Genomic DNA, 24,806 nt, shown 5'->3' on the forward strand with positions numbered 1-24,806 from the left:
GAGAAAGAATGAACATATCTTTAGCTTCTAGTCATGTAAAATAATGCTTGAGCTCTTTTCAGAAAGAAGGGGCCAACACTTTAGTTATGGACCAAGCTGTTTGACCATCTATGCATACAAGACAGTTTCCCTCATCATCTTGACGGCCGCCCTTCTCATTGCCGGGCCCTTCCTTAGTGTGTGATGTGCCGGCCTATAAGGAGGTGAGAGCTCCAGACCAATGAGCCTTGTATTGGTGCTTACACCTCCCAGGGGCTGGGAATTTAGACCTGCCTAAACCTGTGGCAGTGATTGTTCCCATTACCAATATTTCTGTTTCCCCTGTGCCTGACTAGTCTTCTGACTTTCTGTGACCTGATCTTTTGTCTGTTATCAAAAGTTGCCTTTGCCTGTTGGTTTTGTACTATGCTCCTGTCTAGATTTGACCTGTTGCCTGTTTTCTGATGTTGCATTTGCCTTCTGGTTATGTACAACACTTCTTATAGGTTTTACCAACAGCTTGTCCTGACTATGTCGTTTGCCTTTGTGATTTTGTACCTTGCCTGCCCATGTTTTATTAACTTGTGTTGACTAATTATTCTGGCTACTCTGATGCCCCTGCACATAGTCAGTGTAGAGACTGTCACCCAGTTGCAGGGCTGCCATTTAGGGTGGATCATCTACGTGAGTAGGAAAAGGGTTTTAGGGCAAGCAATAGGCTGCACTCTTTCCCTACGTTGGATGTGACTGTTTAATAAAAAGAACAATAATAATAATAATAATCATTTTAAAACTAAATATATATATATATATATATATATATATATATATATATATATATATATTTTTTTTTTTTTTTTGCAAGAACATTTGGAATTGTGGCTGGTTGGCTTATTTGAAGCAGTGGCAGTATTCTAACTTTTTTGATAATTTTTTGTTATGGTCATGGTATTGTACATAGAACCAAAGATTGTAAAGAAATTAGAAACAGAAATATGATTATTCTATTTTTCTGTAAAGCTTAAAGTTGGATATTGAAATTATTTTCTGGTGGGCTGAAGGTCTTCTGGTCAATCTTGTGATGGTTGATTCACTGAAGAGTTTAAAAGAGGTCAGCTTGCATACTTAAAAAAGATAGCATAACAATCTATGGATAACAGACGATAGAGATGATTGGTTGATGCAAGGTTTTATTCTGATCATCATATGTGGATGTGAAAAATTAAGTAATACTTTATAGGATTTTTTATTCTACTGGATCAAAACTGTATGATACTGCATTAAGAATGAGGGTTTTATGTCTTATAGGTATTACTGATTATAACATTACCAAACTATTATCCTTGTCACAAAAACAACAACAAAAATGACTTCCCCTCTCCCCATTCATAACACATGAATTCTTGCCCAATATAAACTGTTCTGTGTATGGGGTGAATGGTAGTGATAGGTGTTGGTTGAATGGTCATTTGACAGACAGCCATTGAAGGTATATGGTACAGTTGTAGGAAAAGAAGACATCTTCAGACCGGAACTTACTGCAGATACTTGTTTCACTGGTTCTCTTTCAGTAGATTTAAGGGGCTAGCTGGTCTGAAGGCATCTTACGTTGGTAAAATAAAATTTTGTATTCATATATATTGTTACGCCTAGCGCTCCGGGTCCCCGCTCCTCCCCGGAGCGCTCACGGCGTCTCTCTCCCCGCAGCGCCCCGGTCAGTCCCGCTGACCGGGAGCGCTGCACTGTCGTGGCCGTCGGGGATGCGATTCGCACAGCGGGACGCGCCCGCTCGCGAATCGCATCCCAGGTCACTTACCCGTCCCGGTCCCCTGCTGTCATGTGCTGGCGCGCGCGGCTCCGCTCTCTAGGGCGCGCGCGCCAGCTCTCTGCGACTTAAAGGGCCAGCGCACCAATGATTGGTGCCTGGCCCAATTAGCTTAATTGGCTCCCATCTGCTCCCTGCCTTTATCTGACCTCCTCCCATGCACTCCCTTGCCGGATCTTGTTGCCTTGTGCCAGTGAAAGCGTTTAGTGTGTCCAAAGCCTGTGTACCTGAACTTCTGCTACCCATCCTGACTACGAACCTTGCCGCCTGCCCCCGACCTTCTGCTACGTCTGACCTTGCCTCTGCCTAGTCCTTCTGTCCCACGCCTTCTCAGCAGTCAGCGAGGTAGAGCCGTTGCTAGTGGATACGACCTGGTTGCTACTGCCGCAGCAAGACCATCCCGCTTTGCGGCGGGCTCTGGTGAAAACCAGTAGCCTCTTAGAACCGGTCCACTAGCACGGTCCACGCCAATCCCTCGCTGACACAGAGGATCCACTACCTGGAAGCCGAATCGTGACAGTAGATCCGGCCATGGATCCCGCTGAGGTGCCGCTGCCAAGTCTCGCTGATCTTCCCACGGTGGTCGCTCAGCAATCGCAGCAGATTGCCCAACAAGGACAGCAGCTGTCGCAGTTGACCGCCATGTTACAGCAACTTCTGCCTCTGCTACAGCAGCAACCATCTCCTCCGCCAGCTCCTGCACCTCCTCCGCAGCGAGTGGCCGCTCCTAACCTACGCTTGTCCCTGCCGGACAAATTTGATGGGGACTCTAAACTCTGCCGTGGATTTTTGTCTCAGTGTTCCCTGCATATGGAGATGTTGTCGGACTTGTTTCCTACAGAACGGTCTAAGGTGGCGTTCGTAGTAAGCCTTCTTTCAGGAAAGGCCTTGTCTTGGGCCACACCGCTCTGGGACCGCAATGATCCTGCCACAGCCACAGTCCAGTCCTTCTTCGCTGAAGTCCGAAGTGTCTTTGAGGAACCTGCCCGAGCCTCTTCTGCTGAGACTGCCTTGCTGAACCTGGTCCAGGGTAATTCTTCCGTTGGCGAGTACGCCATACAATTCCGTACTCTTGCTTCTGAACTATCCTGGAATAACGAGGCTCTCTGCGCGACCTTTAAAAAAGGCCTATCCAGTCGCATCAAGGATGTGCTGGCCGCACGAGAGATTCCTGCCAACCTCCAAGAACTCATCCATTTGGCTACCCGCATTGACATGCGTTTTTCTGAGCGACACCAAGAGCTCCGCCAGGAAAAAGACTTAGATCTCTGGGCACCTCTCCCACAGCATCCTTTGCAGTCTACGCCTGGGCCTCCCGCCGAGGAGGCCATGCAAGTGGATCGGTCTCGCCTGACCCAGGAAGAGAGGAATCGCCGTAGAGAAGAAAATCTCTGTCTGTACTGTGCCAGTACCGAGCATTTCTTGGTGGATTGCCCTATCCGTCCTCCACGCCTGGGAAACGCACGCACGCACCCAGCTCACGTGGGTGTGGCATCTCTTGGTTCTAAGTCTTCTTCTCCACGTCTCACGGTGCCCGTGCGGATTTCTCCTACAGCCAACTCCTCCCTCTCAGCCGTGGCCTGCTTGGACTCTGGTGCCTCCGGGAATTTTATTTTGGAGTCCTTTGTTAATAAATTCAGCATCCCGGTGACCCGTCTCGTCAAACCGCTCTACATTTCCGCGGTCAACGGAGCCAGATTGGACTGCACCGTGCGTTACCGCACAGAACCCCTCCTGATGTCTATCGGACCCCACCACGAAAGGATTGAGTTCTTCATTCTCCCCAACTGTACCTCTGAGGTCCTCCTCGGTCTGCCATGGCTCCGGCTTCATTCCCCCACCCTTGATTGGACCACCGGGGAGATAAAGAACTGGGACTCTGCCTGCCATAGGAAGTGCCTCTCCCCCCCTCCCAGTCCCGTCAGGCAAACCTCTGTGCCTCCTCATGGCCCCCGTCCTGGTGTCACACTGCCCCGTGCCAGGCTTCGCCCTCTGCCCTCCCTCCCCATTCCCACTCCTGCTGTACTGCCTGCCGTTGAGGAAACCCTCCATTCTTTCCCGGTGTCCTCATCCCAGGGGAGGCAGTTACCGGTCAAAGAAAAGGGGAGACCTAAGGGGGGGGGTACTGTTACGCCTAGCGCTCCGGGTCCCCGCTCCTCCCCGGAGCGCTCACGGCGTCTCTCTCCCCGCAGCGCCCCGGTCAGTCCCGCTGACCGGGAGCGCTGCACTGTCATGGCCGTCGGGGATGCGATTCGCACAGCGGGACGCGCCCGCTCGCGAATCGCATCCCAGGTCACTTACCCGTCCCGGTCCCCTGCTGTCATGTGCTGGCGCGCGCGGCTCCGCTCTCTAGGGCGCGCGCGCGCCAGCTCTCTGCGACTTAAAGGGCCAGCGCACCAATGATTGGTGCCTGGCCCAATTAGCTTAATTGGCTCCCATCTGCTCCCTGCCTTTATCTGACCTCCTCCCATGCACTCCCTTGCCGGATCTTGTTGCCTTGTGCCAGTGAAAGCGTTTAGTGTGTCCAAAGCCTGTGTACCTGAACTTCTGCTACCCATCCTGACTACGAACCTTGCCGCCTGCCCCCGACCTTCTGCTACGTCTGACCTTGCCTCTGCCTAGTCCTTCTGTCCCACGCCTTCTCAGCAGTCAGCGAGGTAGAGCCGTTGCTAGTGGATACGACCTGGTTGCTACTGCCGCAGCAAGACCATCCCGCTTTGCGGCGGGCTCTGGTGAAAACCAGTAGCCTCTTAGAACCGGTCCACTAGCACGGTCCACGCCAATCCCTCGCTGACACAGAGGATCCACTACCTGGAAGCCGAATCGTGACATATATCTAACTTTAGATGGTGTTGGCTGGTTTCATCTAGTTTCTATTTACCATTGTCTTAGTTCTGGCCAGTGCCCAGTGATGCTCGAAAACTATCCAAATGACCTTGGCAAATAATGAGGCTTTTGTTGGATAACAAGCTCTTTCTATGATAATAAAGAAAGTGTAAAAGGAACCCTGTGATTGGTAATAAAGTTGGTAAAATTGGTAAAACAGGGTTCCTTAGCCAATCAGCTCACACTTAGAATGTTGCCATATAAAAGGGCTGCAATCTATTTTGGGGTATGATTTTCTTCTGCGGAGCTGTTTCTCTACATGTAAGAAAACATCCACATGCATACATATGCATTAAATCTGTCTGCTAATCAACACAGCTGGAGTTGACTAATCACAGGGAGAAACAGATCCTAACATCTTCTTTTCCTGCAACTGTGCTGTCTTCATAATCTTCTGGTCCCGGGCCATAGTTTGATGCCGGCTGCTTCTGCAAAGAGACCCCGATAGGCTCTTCACGGTGTCATGCTTCCAGCACAACACCCCCAGGAAAGCATACTATTATCTTTTCCCACAAACCTTACACCGCTAAGATGACGGCACTAGTGCGCCCTTTGTTTTTTCTGTTTTCTTACATATATCATTGGGTACCTCAAAGGGGTTCACGCAGGAATCAAAAATTGCCATGCCCAGTCATCGGCAACCTCTTTGCAGCCTGCAGAGATGGTTGGGCACAAAAAGAATCCAAGTTGGCTGTGTTATGTAATTTGCATATCTCCCATTGACATTAATGGAAGGTAAGCAAATGGTGTAGCTTCAATAACTAGACTGGAAGTCAAATAAACAGTGTATTTCATTGGGCTACATTATCAAGGTCAATTTGGTTACATAAATGGTGTAACATTTTTACATGGATTTGTGGGCAAACTCTTTAAAGGTCAATCTACATAACATCTGTATAGTACTTCTCTTTTTCTGAAATCTCCCCCTTGATGTGTTTTGGGAGCATATGCTCTTGGTTTGGCCAAACACACATGTGCTCTCAATTTCTGGTTCATAGCATGGTATGGCTTCTTTCACACTGCTGTTGTGACACGGCAGTGCGACGTCCGCCGGGAAACCCGGAGAGAATAGCAGGAGAAAAAATACATCATGCAACTTCATTTTCTGCCGCTATTCCTGTCAAAAAACAATGGTGCCCGATGGACCCAATTATAGTATATGGGAGCGTGGGGACCCGTTGTTGCTCGTTGTGCCCTGTCTGGATTAACGGACATTAAACGGATGACAAGGCACAACAGAAGTCTGTAAGGGGCCTATGTTTATGCTTGTAATTTTCTACTTGTTATTCTCTATAATAGTACTAAAACTGCATTTGCAGGTATGGCATGTGTCTCCAAACTCCAAATAAACGCCAAGCGCAGTTTAATAAACATATGCTCCAAACATCAATTATGAGCACATTTTAAATAGTCTTTGTGATCTTCAAGGGGATGTCTATAATCTATAAGGTCACAGCATCCACTAAGGTGAACTGGTATCTTTCTAGAAGTGCTCCTTTGTAGTGTAATGAGTCACTGCTTTTTTTTTTTTTTTTGTGCTTTAAAGCTATCATAAGTCTTTGATTAATCACTGACTCGAAAGTATGCAACATCAACATAATAAGATAAGCAGCACAGTCCTAACACTGCTATCTCTGACCACTAATTAATTAGTCCGCCCGATACTTCTCATCTGGTTTGTGCAAACATTTTTTTCCCATCTTGAGATACAAGTATTTTTGTAAAGTGCCGATTTTTTTAATTATTGTTTTATAAATGGTGTAAGTATGTCGTAGATGGTAGTCCTCCTCCTTCTCTATCTTTTGTTCTCTTGGTAATGTTTAGAGCGAACCTGTCGAATCCTACAAAAAAAATAATAATTCATGAATATGTTACTAATCTGGACCATATACATCTACTTTTATGCCTCTAAAATCTTTATTTATTATTATTAAAAAAAAACTCTTTTTATTAGCTCATAGTGTTAGAAATCTTCTCAGGGCAAGGGGGCGTGTCCCTCCTTGTGGTGGTGGGAGGTGATTGGTGTGTCTGCTTATGCAGCCTTGTCCATGAGTCATCTCTTGTCCATGACTCATGGACAAACCTGATGCTGCTGTAGAACTGGTTAGTGTCCCGGTAAGTACGGGGACCCCTAGTGTTGGGATTTGTCAGGGGCCGTTTTCTTAATTAAATATTCCAAACATTTTAAACAACCATATCACAAAAGGTCTTCAATTTTCAACAGTAACAACATACCAAAAGTTTTTGAATTTGACAGTGCCCATTTAAATGGTAACTCTCATTAAAAGAATTTTTGCTATTGCACTCCTTATGGTAAACAAAAAAGATTTCTAATATACTTTGGTTTAAAAAAATGAAGTTTTCTATGTTTTATTTGTGCTTAAAAAAGCTCAAGAGCACATTATCCCCATCTTATGGACAGACTTAGGACCGAGGTCCAAACACAGAAAGTGCAGCTTGGAGTGCTGAGGGGGGTGTGCCCAACCAACAGCATATGGCAGTTAAGTGTGAGAGGAGCTATGATTGGATGAGGCTGGACACACCCCCTCAGCACTCCAGGCTGCACTTTCTGTGTTTGTACCTCGGTCCTAAATCTGTGTATAAGATGGGGGGAAATGTGCAATTGAGCTTTTCTAAGCACAAATAAAACATAGAAAACGTAATTTTTTTAAACAAAGTATATTAAAAATATTTTTTATTAACATAAGGAGTGCAATAGCAAAAATTTATTTTAACCCCTTAACGATGGAGGACGTAAATGTACATCCTGGTGAGGTGGTACTTAGCGCACCAGGACTTACATTTACGTCCTAAGCATAACCGCAAGCATCGGAGCGATGTCCGGATCAGGCGCGGGAGGTCCTGGCAGCCAGGGACCCGCCCGTAATGGCGGACATCCGTGATCCCGCGGATGTACGCCATTAACCCCTCAGATGCTGTGATCAATACAGATCACGGCATCTGCAGCATCGCGGTCACTAAAATGGATCATCGGATCGCCCGCAGCACTGCCGCGGCGATCCGATCATCCATCACGGCAGACCTCACCTGGCTCCACTGCCTTCCCGGTGTCTTCTGCTCTGATCTGCCTTCCCGCAGACCAGAGCAGAAGATGACCGATAATGCTGATCAGGGCGGTGTCCTATACATAGCACTGAACAGTATTAGCAATCAAGTGATTGCTATAAATATTCCCCTATGGGGACTATTAAAGTGTAAAAATAAAAATTAAAAAGTAAAAAAAATAAAGTAAAAAAAAATGTGAAAAACACCCTCCCCGAATAAAAAGGTAAATTGTCCCATTTTCCCTATTTCACCCCCAAAAAGTTTAAAAAATATATTTTATATACATATTTGGTATCGCCGCATGCGTAAATATCTGAACTATTAAAATAAAATGATGATAAAATAATGATACCGTACGGTGAACGGCGTGAACGTAAAAATAAAAAAAAGTCCACAATAGATGCTTTTTTTTATAAAATGTATTCCCCCAAAAATTTATAAAAAATGGATTAAAAGTTCTATATAAGCAAATATGGTATCAATAAAAAGTACAGATCACAGTGCAAAATATGAGCCCTCATACCACCGCTTATACGGAAAAATTAAAAAGTTATAGGTCTTCAAAATAGGGGGATTTTGCGTTTTTTTTAAGCACAATAGTAATAGAAAAGTATGTTATCTTGCGTATCATTTTAATCATATTGACCCAAAGAATAAAGAACACATGTAATTTTTACCGTAAATTGTACGGTGTTAAAACAAAACCTTCCAAAATTAACAAAATTGCGGTTTTCTTTTTAATTTCACCACACAAATAGTATTTTTTTGGTTGCGCCATACATTTTATGGTAAAGTGAGTGATGGCATTACAACGGACAACTGGTCACCCAAAAAACAAGCCCTCATACTAGTCTGTGGATGAAAATATAAAAGAGTTATGATTTTTTGAAGGCGAGGTGGAAAAATTATATTGGCTGCGTCCTTAAGGGGTTAATTAGAGTTACCCTTTAAGTAATAGCAGATTGTTTGACATTAACTATATAACCAAGACTTACATAAAAGGTAAATTCCAACCTGTGTGCCTTCAGCTGTGGCAAAACTACAACTCCCAGCATGCCCAGACAACCAACAGCTGTCAGGGCATGTTGGGAATTATAGTTTTGCCACAGCAGGAAGCACGCTGATTGGGAAACACTGATCTATCTTGTAACTTGTTAAAGAGGTACTCCGGAGAAAAATAAATATTTTCATATTTTCTGGTGCCAGAAAGTTATGCAGATTTGTAAATTACTTCTAGGAATCTTTAGGAATCTTAATCCTTCCAGTACTTATTAGCTGCTGTATGCTCTAGAGGAAGTTGTGTAGTTCTTTCCAGTCTGACCACAGTGCTCTCTGCTGACACCTCAGTCCGTGTCAGGAACTGTCCAGAGCAGGAGAGATTTGCTATGGGGATTTGCTCCTGCTCCGGAAAGATTTAGTAAGGTACAGTATATGGCATTTTTGTTTTTGGCACCGTTTTACATCACATTGATAACAAGGCATTGCTATTTTTACACTATAGGGTAAAATTATTTGTGTGTTATACTAAACATACAGTATGGGCGATGCCAACAGAAGGTACTTTACAGGGCACTGTATAACCTATGTCTGGCCCTGACAGCAATGTATTTCTTCTAGTTTATTTTACATGTTAAGCAGCATTTGTAACACGGTTTGCTATGACTTAATTCATTTAAAGCATACCTGTCATTTGAATAAAACTTTTGATATGTCATAGTGAAATATCTAAAGTTTTGATCATCTGGGGTCTGAGTGTTCATACCCCCAACCAATCACGAGAATGGTTAGCGCGTTCTCGCCCGGCTCTGTGTCAGGTGAAAGACAGAATTTCAATATATGCGGCCGTCAAAGGTGGGAAGTGGGAGAAGGGAGAGCAGAACTTTCTTCCTGCTCATCCTCATTATCATTCAGACCCTGAATGATGAAAAATTTTAACATGTCCCCATTTCATTACCCATCCTTGGCTCGCTGTGGCCCCTGCCTTTCTGGACAAGCTCAAGTGACGGCATGCTTAGCCAATCATTGGCTATAACAATGTCACGCCGGTGATTGGCCTGCCCATAGCAAAACCTGCACATAGCAACCAATCAGATCACTTCTTTCAGTTTTCAGAGACCTTTTCAAAAATGAAAGAATCCATCTGATTGGTTGCTATGGGCAACTCAGCAACTTTTCCACTGGACAGGTTTTGATAAATCTCCCCTTATATATTTTTTTTCCAAGTGTCATTCATAAAGTTACATTGTTGAGATTTCTATATTTCATTGTTGGGACTTCTATGTTTCAAACATAAAAAAAAAGATACTGCTATATATATATATATATATATATATATATATATATATATATATATATACACACACACACACACACACACACACACACACACACACACACACAGATATTGTGAGAAGGTGAAGGGGATAATAGTGGAAGGTCGATATGTGTCACCAAGGCTCCTGACTTTGGTGAAGTAAGAGCCGGTACTTACTCAGTGTCTATGCTGCGATGCAGACTGACACTGTGGCCGTAGTATGGCTGGAAGGCCAATCGGGACGGCTCTTACTGGGAATGGTCAAGTGTAGGGTGGGGGCCATTCCCCACAATTCAGGCCGCATTTTGTTGGCCTTAAAGGCAGCCTGCTTCACCAGCTGAGGGGATTTGCTAGTTGCAGCTCACACTGCCAGAGAGAGCTGAGTGGAAAGATCTTCCCTGATAGTTTGGAAGCTGGTGACCAGACTGCCTGCAGGCTTGGAAAAGACTTGCTTGATGCCGTATGGCATGGACTCAGGTGTGAACAAACACCTAAGGAATACAGGTGGACTGTTGTTACTTTTTCCTTTGTTCTGCATTTAAAGACTATTAGCTGTTTGCCAAGTATGAATAAAACACTGAACTTTGATTTGAAAAGTCCTGTTTCCGTGCCTCTATACTGCAACCTCACCTGTCTGCAAGAGAGAGTCATCACAATATATATATATATATATATATATATATATATATATATATATAATTTTTTTTTTTATGTTTGAAACATAGAAGTCACAAGTTTAATCTCAACAATGTACAATGTTACTTTTTGGAACACAGTGCTCTCTCCTGACATCTCTGTACATTTTAGGAACTGTCAGAGCAGCATATGTTTGCTATGGGGATTTTCTCCTACTCTGGACAGTTCTTAAAATGGACAGAGATGTCAGCAGAGAGCTCTGTGTTCCAAAAAGAAAATAATTTCCTCTGTAGTATTCAGCAGCTAATAAGTACTGGAAGGATTAAGATTTTTTTTTTTTATAGAAGTAATTCACAAATCTGGTTAACTTTCTGGCACTAGTTGATTTAAATAAAAAAAATAAAAAGTTTTCCACCGGAGTACCCCTTTAAGAAGCTTTCATATCATGAAACCAACATTTCCATTATTGGAAATTATTTGGGATTACCTGGCCTTACTTATCACTTACATACTTAAATATTGCACCTGAAACATTTCTGTGATCATTTATAATTTATTGTATATATGGAAATATTTATGATTCTTAGATTTTTTGGCATTGATAACACGTACAGTGTAGACTTATATAGAGGCCATATCAAGCCAAAGCTCTTAGGTATATGAAAAGTCTATGAAACAGTCATTGGGGCTCATGCAACCATATCAGTTCCACACTGATACACTAATACTTTATTTGGTTCTATAAATTTCAACTTGGCTTCCCGATTTGCTGAGTAGCTTTTGAAGTCTAAATTAACAAACTGGGAAATCCCATTGATAACTGTTAAATACTTCTACTGATCCCCTTAGGGCACAGGGACACTTACCTGAATTTTAACTGTAAATTGAACAACTTTAACTTAATCCAGTGACTAGATTTCTGCTATCCTGGTTCCACACCAAAGGGTGTAGCTGGAGGCATAGGAGACTAGAAAACAGCTCTATAGCCCAGTGCTAAGGCCAAAAAGATGAAGAAAAAGAAAAAAAAAACTTTTTTAAAGCAAACTTTTAATCTGTGCGGTGTTTGCCAACAGCCGGAAAACACCAGGTGTAAATTAAATAAAAGTACATGTATTATTTTATGTTACTGTAAATGATTGCTACTTATCTTAGGTCAGTGTATCCCAACCAATGTGTCTCCAGCTGTTGCAAAACTACAACTCCCAGCATGCTATGAGTCGTAGTTTTGCAACAGCTGGTTGCTGTCCGGGCATGCTGGTACAGTCTATTATTGTGACATGACTTATATCTGACATGACTAACTTCTAGGATCTGACGCAGCTCTAACTATAAAGAACCCTTTCCTGTCCTGTTCAAAAGTACCTGTCACCAAGTAAACTGTTCTCAACTACCTCAGGCTATGTTCACTAACTACTCCTAACACCCCTCCTGCCCTTAAAAACAAATTCAGAACTTTAAAAAGCTGTGTATCTTACTTATCTTCTTGCTCGCATATTGCAATTTCCCAGCAGGAGAAAGTGGGCGTTTCTCAGCAGGCATGACATTACTGAAGCCTGCTGGGGACAACTTCTGCCCTCACATTGTTGCAGCATTGTGATGAATAGAAGACCTCAAGCTCTGTGCATGTTTCAGTCTGTGCAGATTTTAGTGAGGCTGTCCTTCAGCTGTCAGCCTGTGCGGCTTTCTGTGAGAATCTGTGGAGCTTTCACTTTCTGTGCAGCTGTCAATCAAGCTCAGTGCAGTCAGAAGCACTTCCTGACTCCTGCCAGGCCGGGAGGAGACCAAACTCACTGTATTAATTGTGGCAGGGAACAGAACAGAGCCACCTAGTGGTCATTTTTTTTTTATATTACATTTTAAACAATTATTTATTTGGTGACAGGTACTCTTTAAAAAATGCCTTCTCTCTACTCATAAAGGATCTTCCCTTGTTCTTTGTACAGTTCTTGAAACTAATCATTCTTGGTAAGGTACCATTTCTGGAATATTTTGTCCGTAATGCACTGAAATAATGGGTCACCCGTCAAATTGAATGGAAATCTCACCATTTGTGCCCAGAACTGGTTGCTGGCAGAACTGTTCCGAAATATCTTGACTTTTAATAGACTAGACTAAAAATCCCGCATCCTCAGATTTCATAGCCCTGAGATACTTTATCACAACAGCTTGTTTATTTCGCCATACATTCCATGCTTTAAATTTTCTTTAGTATTTGTGTATCTGTTGACTATCTGCTCTAAAGTTTGTAGTTCTTAATCCATTTAAAGAGAGGCCGCTTGTAAATCCACAGGTAGAGATAAGGAGTCACTGTTTGACGGAGTCTGAACCCTTTTCAAATGAAAAATGTCACTGACAGAAGGGAAAACTGAATTATATTTTATAAAGGTTTTCCGAGATTTTCCTGATTCTTGTCCTATCAGATCGATGTGTCATGTCCACAGACCTTGTTGGGTTTCATCAGTCTGAATCTCCGAGTTGCATGGGATGAATGAGTTTTTTTTCCCCCATAGAAGTTGGTAACTTGAATATAAGAGGAAAGGAAATGAAGGAGATTTCTTTTTGGAGTTTAATCTATTTATTATTTACTGCTTCCATGCATTTTTTCTCTTGCGCGAGTCAACAATCATACGAAATGTATTCGGGATAAGTTAGTTTGTAAGAAGCCAGAGATAGTAGAATGTGCCGCCTTTTATCGGGAAACATAGTGCCATCTTTTTTTTTTTTTTTTTTATGGAATAGATTCAGATCGTACAATGAATGATTCTAAGTATGAATGTTGCAGTTTATTATTTTAAGCTGTCTTTTGAATTTCTCGTTTCTACTGGATATTGACATTTATTTATGTATTTATTTATATCCTCTTGCCTATAAAGCAATGATGTATTCTACATTGCTGTATTCTTAATGAATTCACATACAGTAGTAGATATATCAAATGGGGCTCACAATCTAAATCTAACTCATGTTTTATGTGAAAAAAGGAACGGGAAGCCAACTAGGAAACAAACTCAAAAATGTTGGGGGAAAATAACATACTATCTAAAATTTGAGGAAGATGCCCTTCAAACCTAACCTAATACCCAAGTACTACAAGGCAACAGTTCTAGCCATGTCGCCTTTACATAGATTTCGAAAAGATAGTTTTACTGGTAGGGCATGACATAATTCAAGAAAAATGGTGGGGAATCTTTGTGAAATGGTGATGTGTCGGGTTAATGAAGTTTCTTTGGCTGTACATCCTCCAGGTTATTGAACCCGCTATGATGCCTCCATATTGCCGGGTCCAATTTTTTCTTAGTTTCAAGCCCCAGTAGGTAAATTTGCTTTGGCACCTGATGTCTGGACAGACTGTTTTTGTCTCAATGGGCCAATTTATTCAACATTTCAAAAAATATTGTTGTTAGCACCAACCCGATACAATATACTAAACCAAAAAAAAGTGAATTAATGTATGAGCCCTTTGGGCTCTGTATTATGGACCCATAAGCATACCAAGTACTGTCCAACAGTAAAGTATATCCCCATTCAATTCTACCTGATTAGATTCTTCTTTACATTGAAAGTTCTATGGAGCCATGATACAGACATCTGCACAGGACTATAGTCTTATAATGTTGACCTAGTTACAAGTTTTCATTCATGTCTCCTACTTATGTGCCCCGGTTACAATATGGAGAAAAGTAAAAGACAAACAACTTTTGGTCCAAGAGATAGAAAAGAAATAAAGCTATAGTAATATATAATAATATAAAATATAAAATAGAGATTGTTGAATTCTTGCACAAAGCAGGTGTTTTCCTATACAAAACAGTTTACGGGAACTGTATAACAAAATTATTAATTACAATGACATAATCCTTCACAATTACATTAAATACATACGTACATTATTGTCCCGGCCATCTGCCTCCGCAAATTACAATTTGAAGTATCTTTGATTTCTGATAGAAGACCTCTGTAAATTTATGGATTTTTGGTAAATTAGGGAAACTCAATACATATTACTGAGGTCCCTGTACTCGTCTTGTCTCTGACCCCCTCAATTATTAATGGCAGCACATTCACCCACTCAAGATGTAATTCACACTGTTGCTCTGTCAGTGCTTTCATTGACTACAGTATATACTCCAAGATAAGTTCACATTCTGTGCATAGCATATACTCACACTGATCTTACATTTGAATTCAAGAGTAGAAGTATTCACAATCAGTGAACTTATCTCTGAGTATATACTGTGGTCAATGAAAGCACTGATAGAGCAGCAGTGTGAATTACGTCTTGAATGGGTGAATAATAACAAAAATACATAACATTACCTTAGAATTGGAATCGCTATGTCAGTGTAAATCATGTTCGACATATATACGCTGTGGTCATCTTATTTAAATGAAATATCAGTCTGTATTTTGCTCCAAGTACATGCTACGCTAAGCACAGACTGTGAACTATATCCTGAGTGTATATTGCGGTAATATCTCGGTAGTGTGTACTACTTCTATAAGTTGTGAAGATAAATAACACAATATCACCATATAATTGGAACCGCTATATCAGTGTACACTGTGTCGGCAATATATGCTGTGGTCATCAACGCATTGGTAGTGTGGATTGCACTTGGAATCCGTGTACGGAACTACCTAACATGAGTAATTAATAGAAAATGCAATACCAGTGTGAATTGTAACTACACATCATCATCTATAGTAAACGTTACTTGAAGATATATACTTGATGTATTTACAGTAGGACTATTACAGCGTACCCTGTGAGAATGATGTCTTGCCAACTGTATAAAATCTCTACAGGGATGAATCTGGATATTACGCAACAGTAACGGATCCCCAAGCTAAGTGGTGATGCTTAAAGTGTGAACTTGTGCTGAGCCTTTCATATTCTATAAGTGAAGCAACCATCCTTTGGTATCCTAAGATGGATGCACTGCTATAAATGAAGGACATCAATCTGTTGGCGACCTAATCTGAATATTTTTTTGATTTTTTTGCAATTTGTTCTTGATTTTTGACACATTATTGCTGTTTATACTAGCATAATAAAATCTACGTTTTAAGGTTCCCTGTACAGTCACTATTTTTCTAATACCTGTACTAATAGACAGATCACAGCAGGTGTCACTCCTGACACCCAATGTGATTGTCCTTTCTATTGCAGAGATGGAGCGTCTTTCTTCTGCACTCGCATCTCTACACTATACTCCGGTCGGCCAGTGATGTGAATAGAATTCACATTACTCATTCATATTTCCTGCTGAGAACTGTGATTGGCCAGATGGTTCCAGGCACTCACAGCTCTCTGCGGGAAATATGAATAATATGTATATATACAGCATATACTTATACTACAGTGGGACCACAGAAGAGTGTCCGACTGCCCACATCTATACATTATACAGGACAATTGCATCGGGTGTCAGAAGTGACACTCACTGCGATCTGTCTATTAATGCAGGTACTACAGCTCCCAGCATGGAGCAGAGTGTGCTCCTTGTTGGGAGCAGTAGTACCTGCAGTTGAGGACAGATCACAGCGGGTTTCACTCCTGACACCCGATGCAATCGTCCTATTTAGATGCGAGAAAGCCGCCCGCATCGATACAATATACAGGACGATCGCAGCGGGTGTCAGGAGTGACACCTGGGGTGATCTGTCTATTAGCACAGATACTACTACTCCCATCATGGAACAGTCTGTTCCATGCTGGGAGTAGTAGTACTACCTAAGAAAAATTAAAAATTGAGAAAAAAAGTGAAACACACACTTTATTAAACATAATATTAAAATACTTTACTAATAAAACCTGACCTCTCCTCACTCCTATAAATCCAAGATCTGTCCAGGGTCACAAGATTACATTACAGAATTTTTATCATTATAGCAGTTTCTGCCTCTTTAGAAATTAATTAATGGTTTGATCTCTTGGCCTAACTTTGCATTACTGCACAAAATAATGATCGCACACATCGAACATTAATACTATTCCTAATATTGCTTAGAATGTGTCCGTAGAAATATTACAAAGTCTTATAAAAGCACTAAACTGGTGGCTAGCCAATGTAGTTCATGAATAAATAAGCAAAAAAAAAAAGGAAACTTAGCCCTTTTTGAAAGAGCAGTCCCATCCCCTGGTTTTCTACAGTGTCATTGATAAGCTGCTGCGTACTGTATATATGTAATGGTCCTCATGAAGGGCGCTCCTCTTATAAATACATCATGTCCGCTGTATTGTTTGATTGGCCAAACAGGGGGGATAAGATGTCAAATCGCGGGGGTGATGCAGCTGGGACCCCCGCAATCTCTGTGCGGCACCTGGCATTTTTAGAATGTTTAGAACGCTGGGTGCGAGCAGCGGGGTCATGACGTCATGGCCACGCCCCTTGCGATGTCACACCCCCTCAATGCAAGTCTTTGGGAGGGGGCGTGGTAACTGCCACGCCCCCTCCCATAGACTTGCATTGAGGGGGCATGGTGTGACATCTCGACCCTGACACCAACTTCAAGCATTCGGAACAAAATGTTCCCAACCCTGGGGCAGCAGAGTACCCCTTTAAAACAGAAAGATAGCTTCCCACCCTTTACTGTTCCCACAATTCTTCTCAATTACGGCTGATACAGAGGAGGGGGGTGGATTATCTATAAAATCGGGTCACACAACCAGCATCGTAAAGTACATCACTAGTAATGTGCCGATATAGAGGGAGGGGGAGGTTCCTTTTTGTGTGCTGACATGAAAATATACATGGAGTGGGACTGGTGCTCATAGCGGGACATCAGAGCAGTTATCATAATACGTGTATTTAATTTTTTACAGCTTTACATGGGACACAAATACAAATAACTGTTTATGGTTGAGATTGAGAAGATGGTGGGATGAGTCTTCATACATATAGGGGGAGATTTATCAAAACCTGTCCAGAGGAAACAGTTGCTGAGTTGCCCATAGCAACCAATCAGATCACTTCTTTCATTTTTCAGAGGCCTTGTTCAAAATTAAAGAAGTGATCTGATTGGTTACTATGGGCAACTCAGCAACTTTTCCTCTGGACGCGTTTTAATAACTCTCCCCCACAATGTTCAAGTCCAGTGCTATTTTTTTCAACACATACCATTGCACTAATACACTTTCCCAATGGGGGAACCAAACTGAAGTGTATCATGATGACTATACATGGTGGTAGGGAAACACTCATTGCAGGACCACTTCATCTCCATCCCTACTAGTACTTTGAATTTACCAAGGCATTTGGAAGAGTTTCTCTCTCCCCCTCTCTCCCCCTCTCTCTCCACTCCTCTCTCTCCCCCCCTCTCTCCCCCCCCTCTCTCTCCCCCTCCCTCTCTCCCCCCCTCCCTCTCTCCCCCCCTCCCTCTCTCCCCCCCTCCCTCTCTCGCCCCTCCCTCTCTCCCCCTCCCTCTCTCCCCCTTTCCCCCTCTCCCCCTCCCTCTCCCCCCCTCTCTCTCTCTCTCTCTCTCTATATATATATATATATATATATATATATATATATATATATATATTATTATTATTATTATTATTATTATTATTTTATGGCTAGGAAATTGAATTTCGTAGCTTATTTTCCTTCCACTTGGACTAGAATGACACAGTGACCTTGTATGATCAGGCATTGACCTTGTAAGATGAAGATCAGAGTACGAGCTACATTAGTTCTGTGTATTTGACTTCAGAATGCTGAGACAGTGCAGAGATCTGAATCTCAACTCCACAGGATTTGGAAGTTGCACTTAAAAATAAACCGTCTGCCTTTTACAGTATAAAGAGACAGTGACAGCAATTCAAGCCGGCAAATCTGTACCCAGATGAATATGTCTAGGCCAGCTCTGCTACCTAGCACTTTTATGACAGCTGAAAGATACATTGATTGAAAAAGGGGAATGGACCCCATTGTCAAAAAATTACAAGTCATGGAGCAGCTCTTTTTTTAAATAATTTTATCATGTTCAAAAAAATATATCCACTGGGGAGTCAACCATTAGGTTCACTATTAACGTTCCTAATACAGAATGGCTAAAAGGTATAATCACAAAGGTCACAGAGCATGCCCAGACGTGTTTACCATTCATGTGAATGGGACAGATTCCATTGTTTAGGTATCTGGCTCTAATAAGCAAAAATAAAAAAATCTAGGCAACACATTGCTTTTAAAACTCAGTAACTAAAGACTGTAGAAAAGGAGAGGGAGGGGGAGGAGGGTGGTAATGCTGCAGCTAATGTGCTGTAGCTCATGCTGGGATAGGGTAAAGGGAGCATTAAGGATGAGACACTTGATATTTAAAGGGGTACTCTTCTGCCCCTGCGTTCGGAACATTTTGTTCCAAACGCTTGGAGCGGGCATCAGGGGTTGTGACATAATGGTCACACCCCTCATGACGGCACGCCATGCCCGCTCAATGCAAGTCTGTGGGAGGGAGCATGGCGGCTGCCGCGCCCCCTCCCATAGACTTGCAATGAGGGGGCGAGATGTGACATCACAAGGGGTGTGGCTGTGATGTAACGATCCCCGCCACCCACAGTCGGGTGCTGTACAGAGATTGCGAGGGTCCCAGCAGATCAGACATCTCATTCTCTATCCTTTGGGGTGGAGTACCACTTTAAGAGCACACAGCACAGCTCTTCAGCTCTACACCACCTTCTCATCACAACCCCAGTTAGGCCGGAACTTGCAAAAATAATCTGGCCGCAAAAATGCCTAATGTGATTCCGGGCCAAAAAAATGAAAATCCACATTTACCAAAATAATAGGGAGGCTAATAATCAATTTGTAGGTGACACCGAAAATTTCTGGGTGCAGTAAATCTCATACACAACTACCTAAGGAATTGATTTATTAGAATCAGAGGAATAAGAGTCATGTTGATTTTCTTTATGTTCTCCATTTAATTTGATATTTACCAGATGCTGCAACTCCATCCCCATTGTTTATACCAGGTATTTAACAAATGTTATACAATTACAATTATCCATTTATCCATTATATATTAAAACCTTGTATATTAAGGGTAATTTCATGTAAATATAATCATCCTGCCCATATGTACTTGAATTATAACGAAAGTCACTGAAACAACTGGGTAAGAGACAGATTACATGCAGATGGTGTCCCGATTGGAATTCTTTAGTTACTTACTATTTATGCTTTGTTTATAGAAATCTAATAATTGTCAGGACTGGACTGAGGAAATAATGTATTCATGCATCTCCTACCATGTGCACATAGTGCGTACATTTGGCCTCAAAGGAAACAGAAAAGTGTGTTTTATTATTAGTGAAAAGAAATTAAATAAAATCCGGTTTAAAATGTGCGTATTTTTTTTAAATCATTTTAATTTACTTATGTATTATTTATGATAGTGTTTTATTTTCATATGATAGAATAGGCTGAAAATTCCTGATCTTTGCAGCTCTTTCTTAAAGGGGTATTCCAGGCCAAAACTTTTTTTTATATATATGTATCAACTGGCTCCGGAAAGTTAAACAGATTTGTAAATTACTTCTATTAAAAAATCTTAATCCTTGCAATAGTTATTAGCTTCTGAAGTTGAATTGTTGTTTTCTGTCTAACTGCTCTCTGATGACTCACATCCCGGGAGCTGTGCAGTTCCTATGGGGATATTCTCCCAGCATGCACAGCTCCCGGGATGTGACATCATCATTGAGCAGTTAGACAGAAAACTTCAGAAGCTAATAACTATTGAAAGGATTAAGATTTTTTAATAGAAGTAATTTACAAATCTGTTTAACTTTCCGGAGCCAGTTGATATATATATAAAAAAAAGTTTTTGCCTGGAATACCCCTTTAAGCTTTGCTGTGTAGACAGCAGAGTCACGTCCTCATCAGAGGGCAAAGTTTTAAAGACAATTGTATTATACAGCTGGTGGCTTAGATGAAGCAGCATACTAGTACTGTACATTGTATACACAAATGATGCTTTGTACATTTCTCTTCTTTCCCTCTTGTCTTCGGGAAAGGAGGTTGACTGTCCTGGAGAGGAGAGAGGAGAGGTTTGTTATGGGGAATTTCTCCTACTCTGGACAGTTCCTTAGACAGACGGAGGTGCCAGCAGAGAGCACTGTGGTCAGACAGAAAAGAACAATTCAACTTCAGCAGATGATAAGTACTGGAAGGATTAATATCTTTTAAATAGAAGTCATTTACAAATATAACGTGAACAAGGCAAAGAGTCCGGCACTGCTGTAATTATGGCATAGGCAAAACACCGGTGTGTGTGGTAAGAGCTCTTGCTCGTGCGATGCTCAGTCCAGAGACAGTATAGATACATCCAAATCAACGCAGTGTAGAAATATGGACGGCACTCACCAAGGTAGTAGCTTCAGGGTATTCTTTATTGTACAAACAGGGAGGCGGTGTCAGACAGGTATCGGGACAGGAGTGCCGAGGACCTCAGCGTGCAGGTAACAGCTGTGTCATACTACCGTACTTCTTCAGACCATCAGATGTATGACACAGCTGTTACCTGCATGCAGAGGTCCTCGGTACTCCTGTCCCGATACCTGTCTGACCCTGTTTGTACAATAAAGAATACCCTGAAGCTACTACCTTGGTGAGTGCCGTCCATATTTCTACACTGCATTAATTTACAAATATGTTTAACTTTCTTATGCCAGTTGATATGAAAAAGAAATTGTTCTTCACCGGAGTGAAAGCGGCCAATGGCCAATCGGCCATACATAAATGACCCATGGGAAGTGGGAAGTGGTGGGGGGAGGGGGCCCTGTTATAATTATTTATTATAATTTTACAACAGGGCCCACTATATACCTCTCCCCTACAATTTTCATTTTGGATGAGCCATGTCTGCCTTTTATAGACAATGTCATAAACACAAACCCAACCATGGAGACAGTCAAAAAAAAAGAAGAAGAAGAAAAAGAAATGGTTCAATACATTGAGTCAGTGGGAAGGAATGCACAGCGAGATGATATTGCTTTTCCACTTGGCATGAGCCGATAATCACGGGGATAATGAGACGAGCCTAGCCGTATTGTATAAACTTAAACCTTACAAATTATAAACTGCTCCGGATTCACACATGGAAGTTTGGACGTTTCGGCGATCAAATCACGTTTGCTTACATGTCCCCGCATCAGAAGCAGACGAGAGCGGAGATAAAATTAGTTCTGAATGATGTCAGCCTCCCTGTTATCCCGCTATCAGGTCCCTTGTCTTTTTATGATGTGTTTTAATTTGCTTTGTTTCCAGTTGGGCTTTGCCTAGGAATAAGAGGAGACTACAGATATCCTGACCTCTAAAGCTGTCTACTAATCCAATAAACGTCCTACTCTTCACCGTGCTTCTCATTTAGATGTTCTTTTTGGAACAGTTTCTGGCACCTTTTTTTTTTTTTACATCTTTAAAGGGGTACTCCAGTGAAAACCTTTTTTCTTTTAAATCAACTGGTGGCAGAAAGTTAAACATATTTGTAAATTACTTCTATTAAAAAATCTTAATCCTTCCAGTACTTATTAGCTGCTGAATGCTACAGAGGAAATTCCTTTCTTTTTGGAACACTGATGACATCACGAGCACAGTGCTCTCTGCTGACATCTCTGTCCATTTTAGCAACGATGCATAGCAGATGCATAGCAGATGTATGCTAAGGGCAGCATGGTGGCTCAGTGGTTAGCACTGCTGCCTTGCAGTGCTGGGGACTTGGGTTCAAATCCCACTAAGGACAACAATAAATAAAGCATTATTTTTATAACGTCAGCAGAGAGAACTGTGGTTGTGATGTCATCAGGGAGCATTCCAAAAAGAATTGAATTTCCTCTGTAATATTCAGCAGCTAATAAGTACAGGAAGGATTAAGATTTTTTAATAGAAGTAATTTACAAATATGTTTAACTTTCTGCCACCAGTTGATTTAAAAGAAAAAAGGTTTTCACCGGAGTACACCTTTAATAATTATCTTCCTCTTTACTAATTGCTTAGACCTTTTTACCTTATAGTTATACCATCTTATAAATTCATTAAGAAATTAATCAGAGACGACAGACTGTGAAATGTTCTTTTTTTTTTTATTCTTTTTTTTTTGCTCCGGTGCATCTAAAACAAGAATTAATAAATAAATAAAATAAATAAAGCAACTTTTTAAAATAATTTTAATAAAAATTTTACTTTATTTTTCATTCAATTTTTTTATGCACTGTATATAGCTCCAGTACAGATCTAATTGCAAATATAGTAAATATGACCACAAGTCATCTTAGAGGGGTTGTCCACTTTAGAGTTTTTTTTTTTTTGCTAGAATGTTCCCCAAAAATCGTGAACAGCCGCAGGAGAAATAATATATTACACAGTTTTCATTGAAATCTACGAGCTGTCTGATTAATGCATGGATAGACTGGGTTCTGCAATTGTCTAGATCAGTGGACTCCAAGCAAAGGCCCTCCAGATGTTGCAAAACCACAACTCCCTACATGCCTGGACAGTTGTCCGGGCTTGCAGGGAGTTGTAGTTTTGCAGTGGACTCCAAACAATGGCCCTCCAGATGTTGCAAAACTACAACTCCCTGCATGCCCGGACAGCCGATGGCATGCTGGGAGTTGTAGTTTTGCAACAGCTGGAGGTCCGCAGGTTTGAGACCACTGCTGTACACTGTATTCCTATGCCCGGGCTGCAAAAGATAAAGAAAATAAACTTTAACTTACTCCCGTCGGCCTCTCTAAACTCTAAATTCCCAATGGGGTATTTCACAAAAAGTGTTTTATAAACCAGACCCAACAAACTACTTTAAAGGGATATTCCAGGAAAAAACTTATATATATATATATATATATATATATATATATATATATATATATTATATCTCAACTGGCTACAGAAAGTTAAACAGATTTGTAAATTACTTCTATTAAAAAATCTTAATCCTTTCAGTACTTATGAGCTTCTGAAGTTAAGGTTGTTCTTTTCTGTCTAAATCCTCTCTGATGACACGTGTCTCGGGAAACACCCAGTTTAGAAGAGGTTTGCTATGGGGGATTTGTTTCTAAACTGGGCGTTTCCCAAGACAGGTGTCATCAGAGAGGACTTAGACAGAAAAGAACAACCTTAACTTCAGAAGCTCATAAGTACTGAAAGGATTAAGATTTTTTAATAGAAATAATTTACAAATCTGTTTAACTTTCTGGAGCCAGTTGATATATATATATATATATATATATATATATATATATATATATATATATATAAAAGTTTTTTTTCCTGGAATACTCCTTTAACTCAGTCAATTGACAATGTCAGTTCTGCTATAACCTCAAAAGTTGCTGTTTGATCCATTCACATTACGGGCACATTAATTGTATAAAACGGCAAACTGTTTTTTGCAATTAAAATATACAACAATGTGTATGTCAGGATGAGTCTGCAGATGCTCGTCTTGACAACCATATTAAAGACATTTTCATTCCGTTGGCGTCGATAAAGTAGGGTTTGTAAAACAAACAGAGGAGAGGATGTGGCTGTTGTCAAGGAAAGTGAAAGTGTTCAGCACATGTCTACATTTCTGTGTCTGCAGGAGAGTTGGAAGCTTTCCAGAAGGACGGAGAACGCAGGATTCAGAGCCGACAACAACTTCCAGTTGGAACAACATGGGGGCCCTTCGCTGGCAAGATGGACTTGAACAATGATAACAACATTTTGGTATGTGGCTATTATATTCCGTCAATTCAATGTGTACATATATACTCGTATTAATCCACAGTCATGAGTAATGCTAGACTTATTTGTTCAACCTAAAATTATATGAAAAAGAATCAACTAGATGGATTATAAGCTGCTGGGAAATGTAGTGCTTTTGTGATTATTGCCATTGTAATTAATGCTATCTGTGAGTTCAATACAAGAACCTAGGCCTATCCAAGGTTATACATCCAATACCAACAAGCCTATCCAAGGATATACATCCAACACCAACACGCCTATCCAAGGGTATGCATCTAACACCTCTAACACCAACAGGCCTATCCAAGGGTACACATCTAACACCAACAGACCTATCCAAGGGTATACATCTAACACCTCTAACACCAACACGCCTATCCAAGGG

The 24,806-nt window shown here is 41.4% G+C and overlaps 1 protein-coding gene and 1 long non-coding RNA gene across 11 annotated transcripts in view; one reads left to right on the forward strand and one right to left on the reverse strand.

Moving 5' to 3' along the window:
- Positions 1 to 24,806, forward strand: part of ZFPM2 (zinc finger protein, FOG family member 2) — a 451,186-nt gene that overhangs the window by 169,663 nt on the left and 256,717 nt on the right. For all 8 annotated transcript variants that reach the window (XM_056522564.1, XM_056522566.1, XM_056522571.1 and 5 more), the window contains one exon: positions 24,276 to 24,400. In XM_056522564.1, the coding sequence (XP_056378539.1) occupies positions 24,276 to 24,400 (125 nt within the window). The remainder of the gene's footprint in view (positions 1 to 24,275; positions 24,401 to 24,806) is intronic.
- The window catches only part of LOC130274337 (uncharacterized), a 33,704-nt gene continuing 15,113 nt past the window's right edge, over positions 6,216 to 24,806 (reverse strand). For 2 of the 3 annotated variants that reach the window (XR_008844325.1, XR_008844326.1), the window contains exons 2-3: positions 11,573 to 11,699; positions 6,216 to 6,531 (exon numbers count right to left, since the gene is read on the reverse strand). This is a non-coding gene — a long non-coding RNA (uncharacterized LOC130274337). Of the gene's footprint in view, positions 6,532 to 11,572; positions 11,700 to 14,592; positions 14,660 to 24,806 lie in introns of those variants that run through there. The other variant, XR_008844327.1, reaches the window with a different exon arrangement.

Source organism: Hyla sarda, chromosome 5, assembly GCF_029499605.1.
Source record: "Hyla sarda isolate aHylSar1 chromosome 5, aHylSar1.hap1, whole genome shotgun sequence".
NCBI classification, from domain to species: Eukaryota; Metazoa; Chordata; class Amphibia; order Anura; family Hylidae; genus Hyla; species Hyla sarda.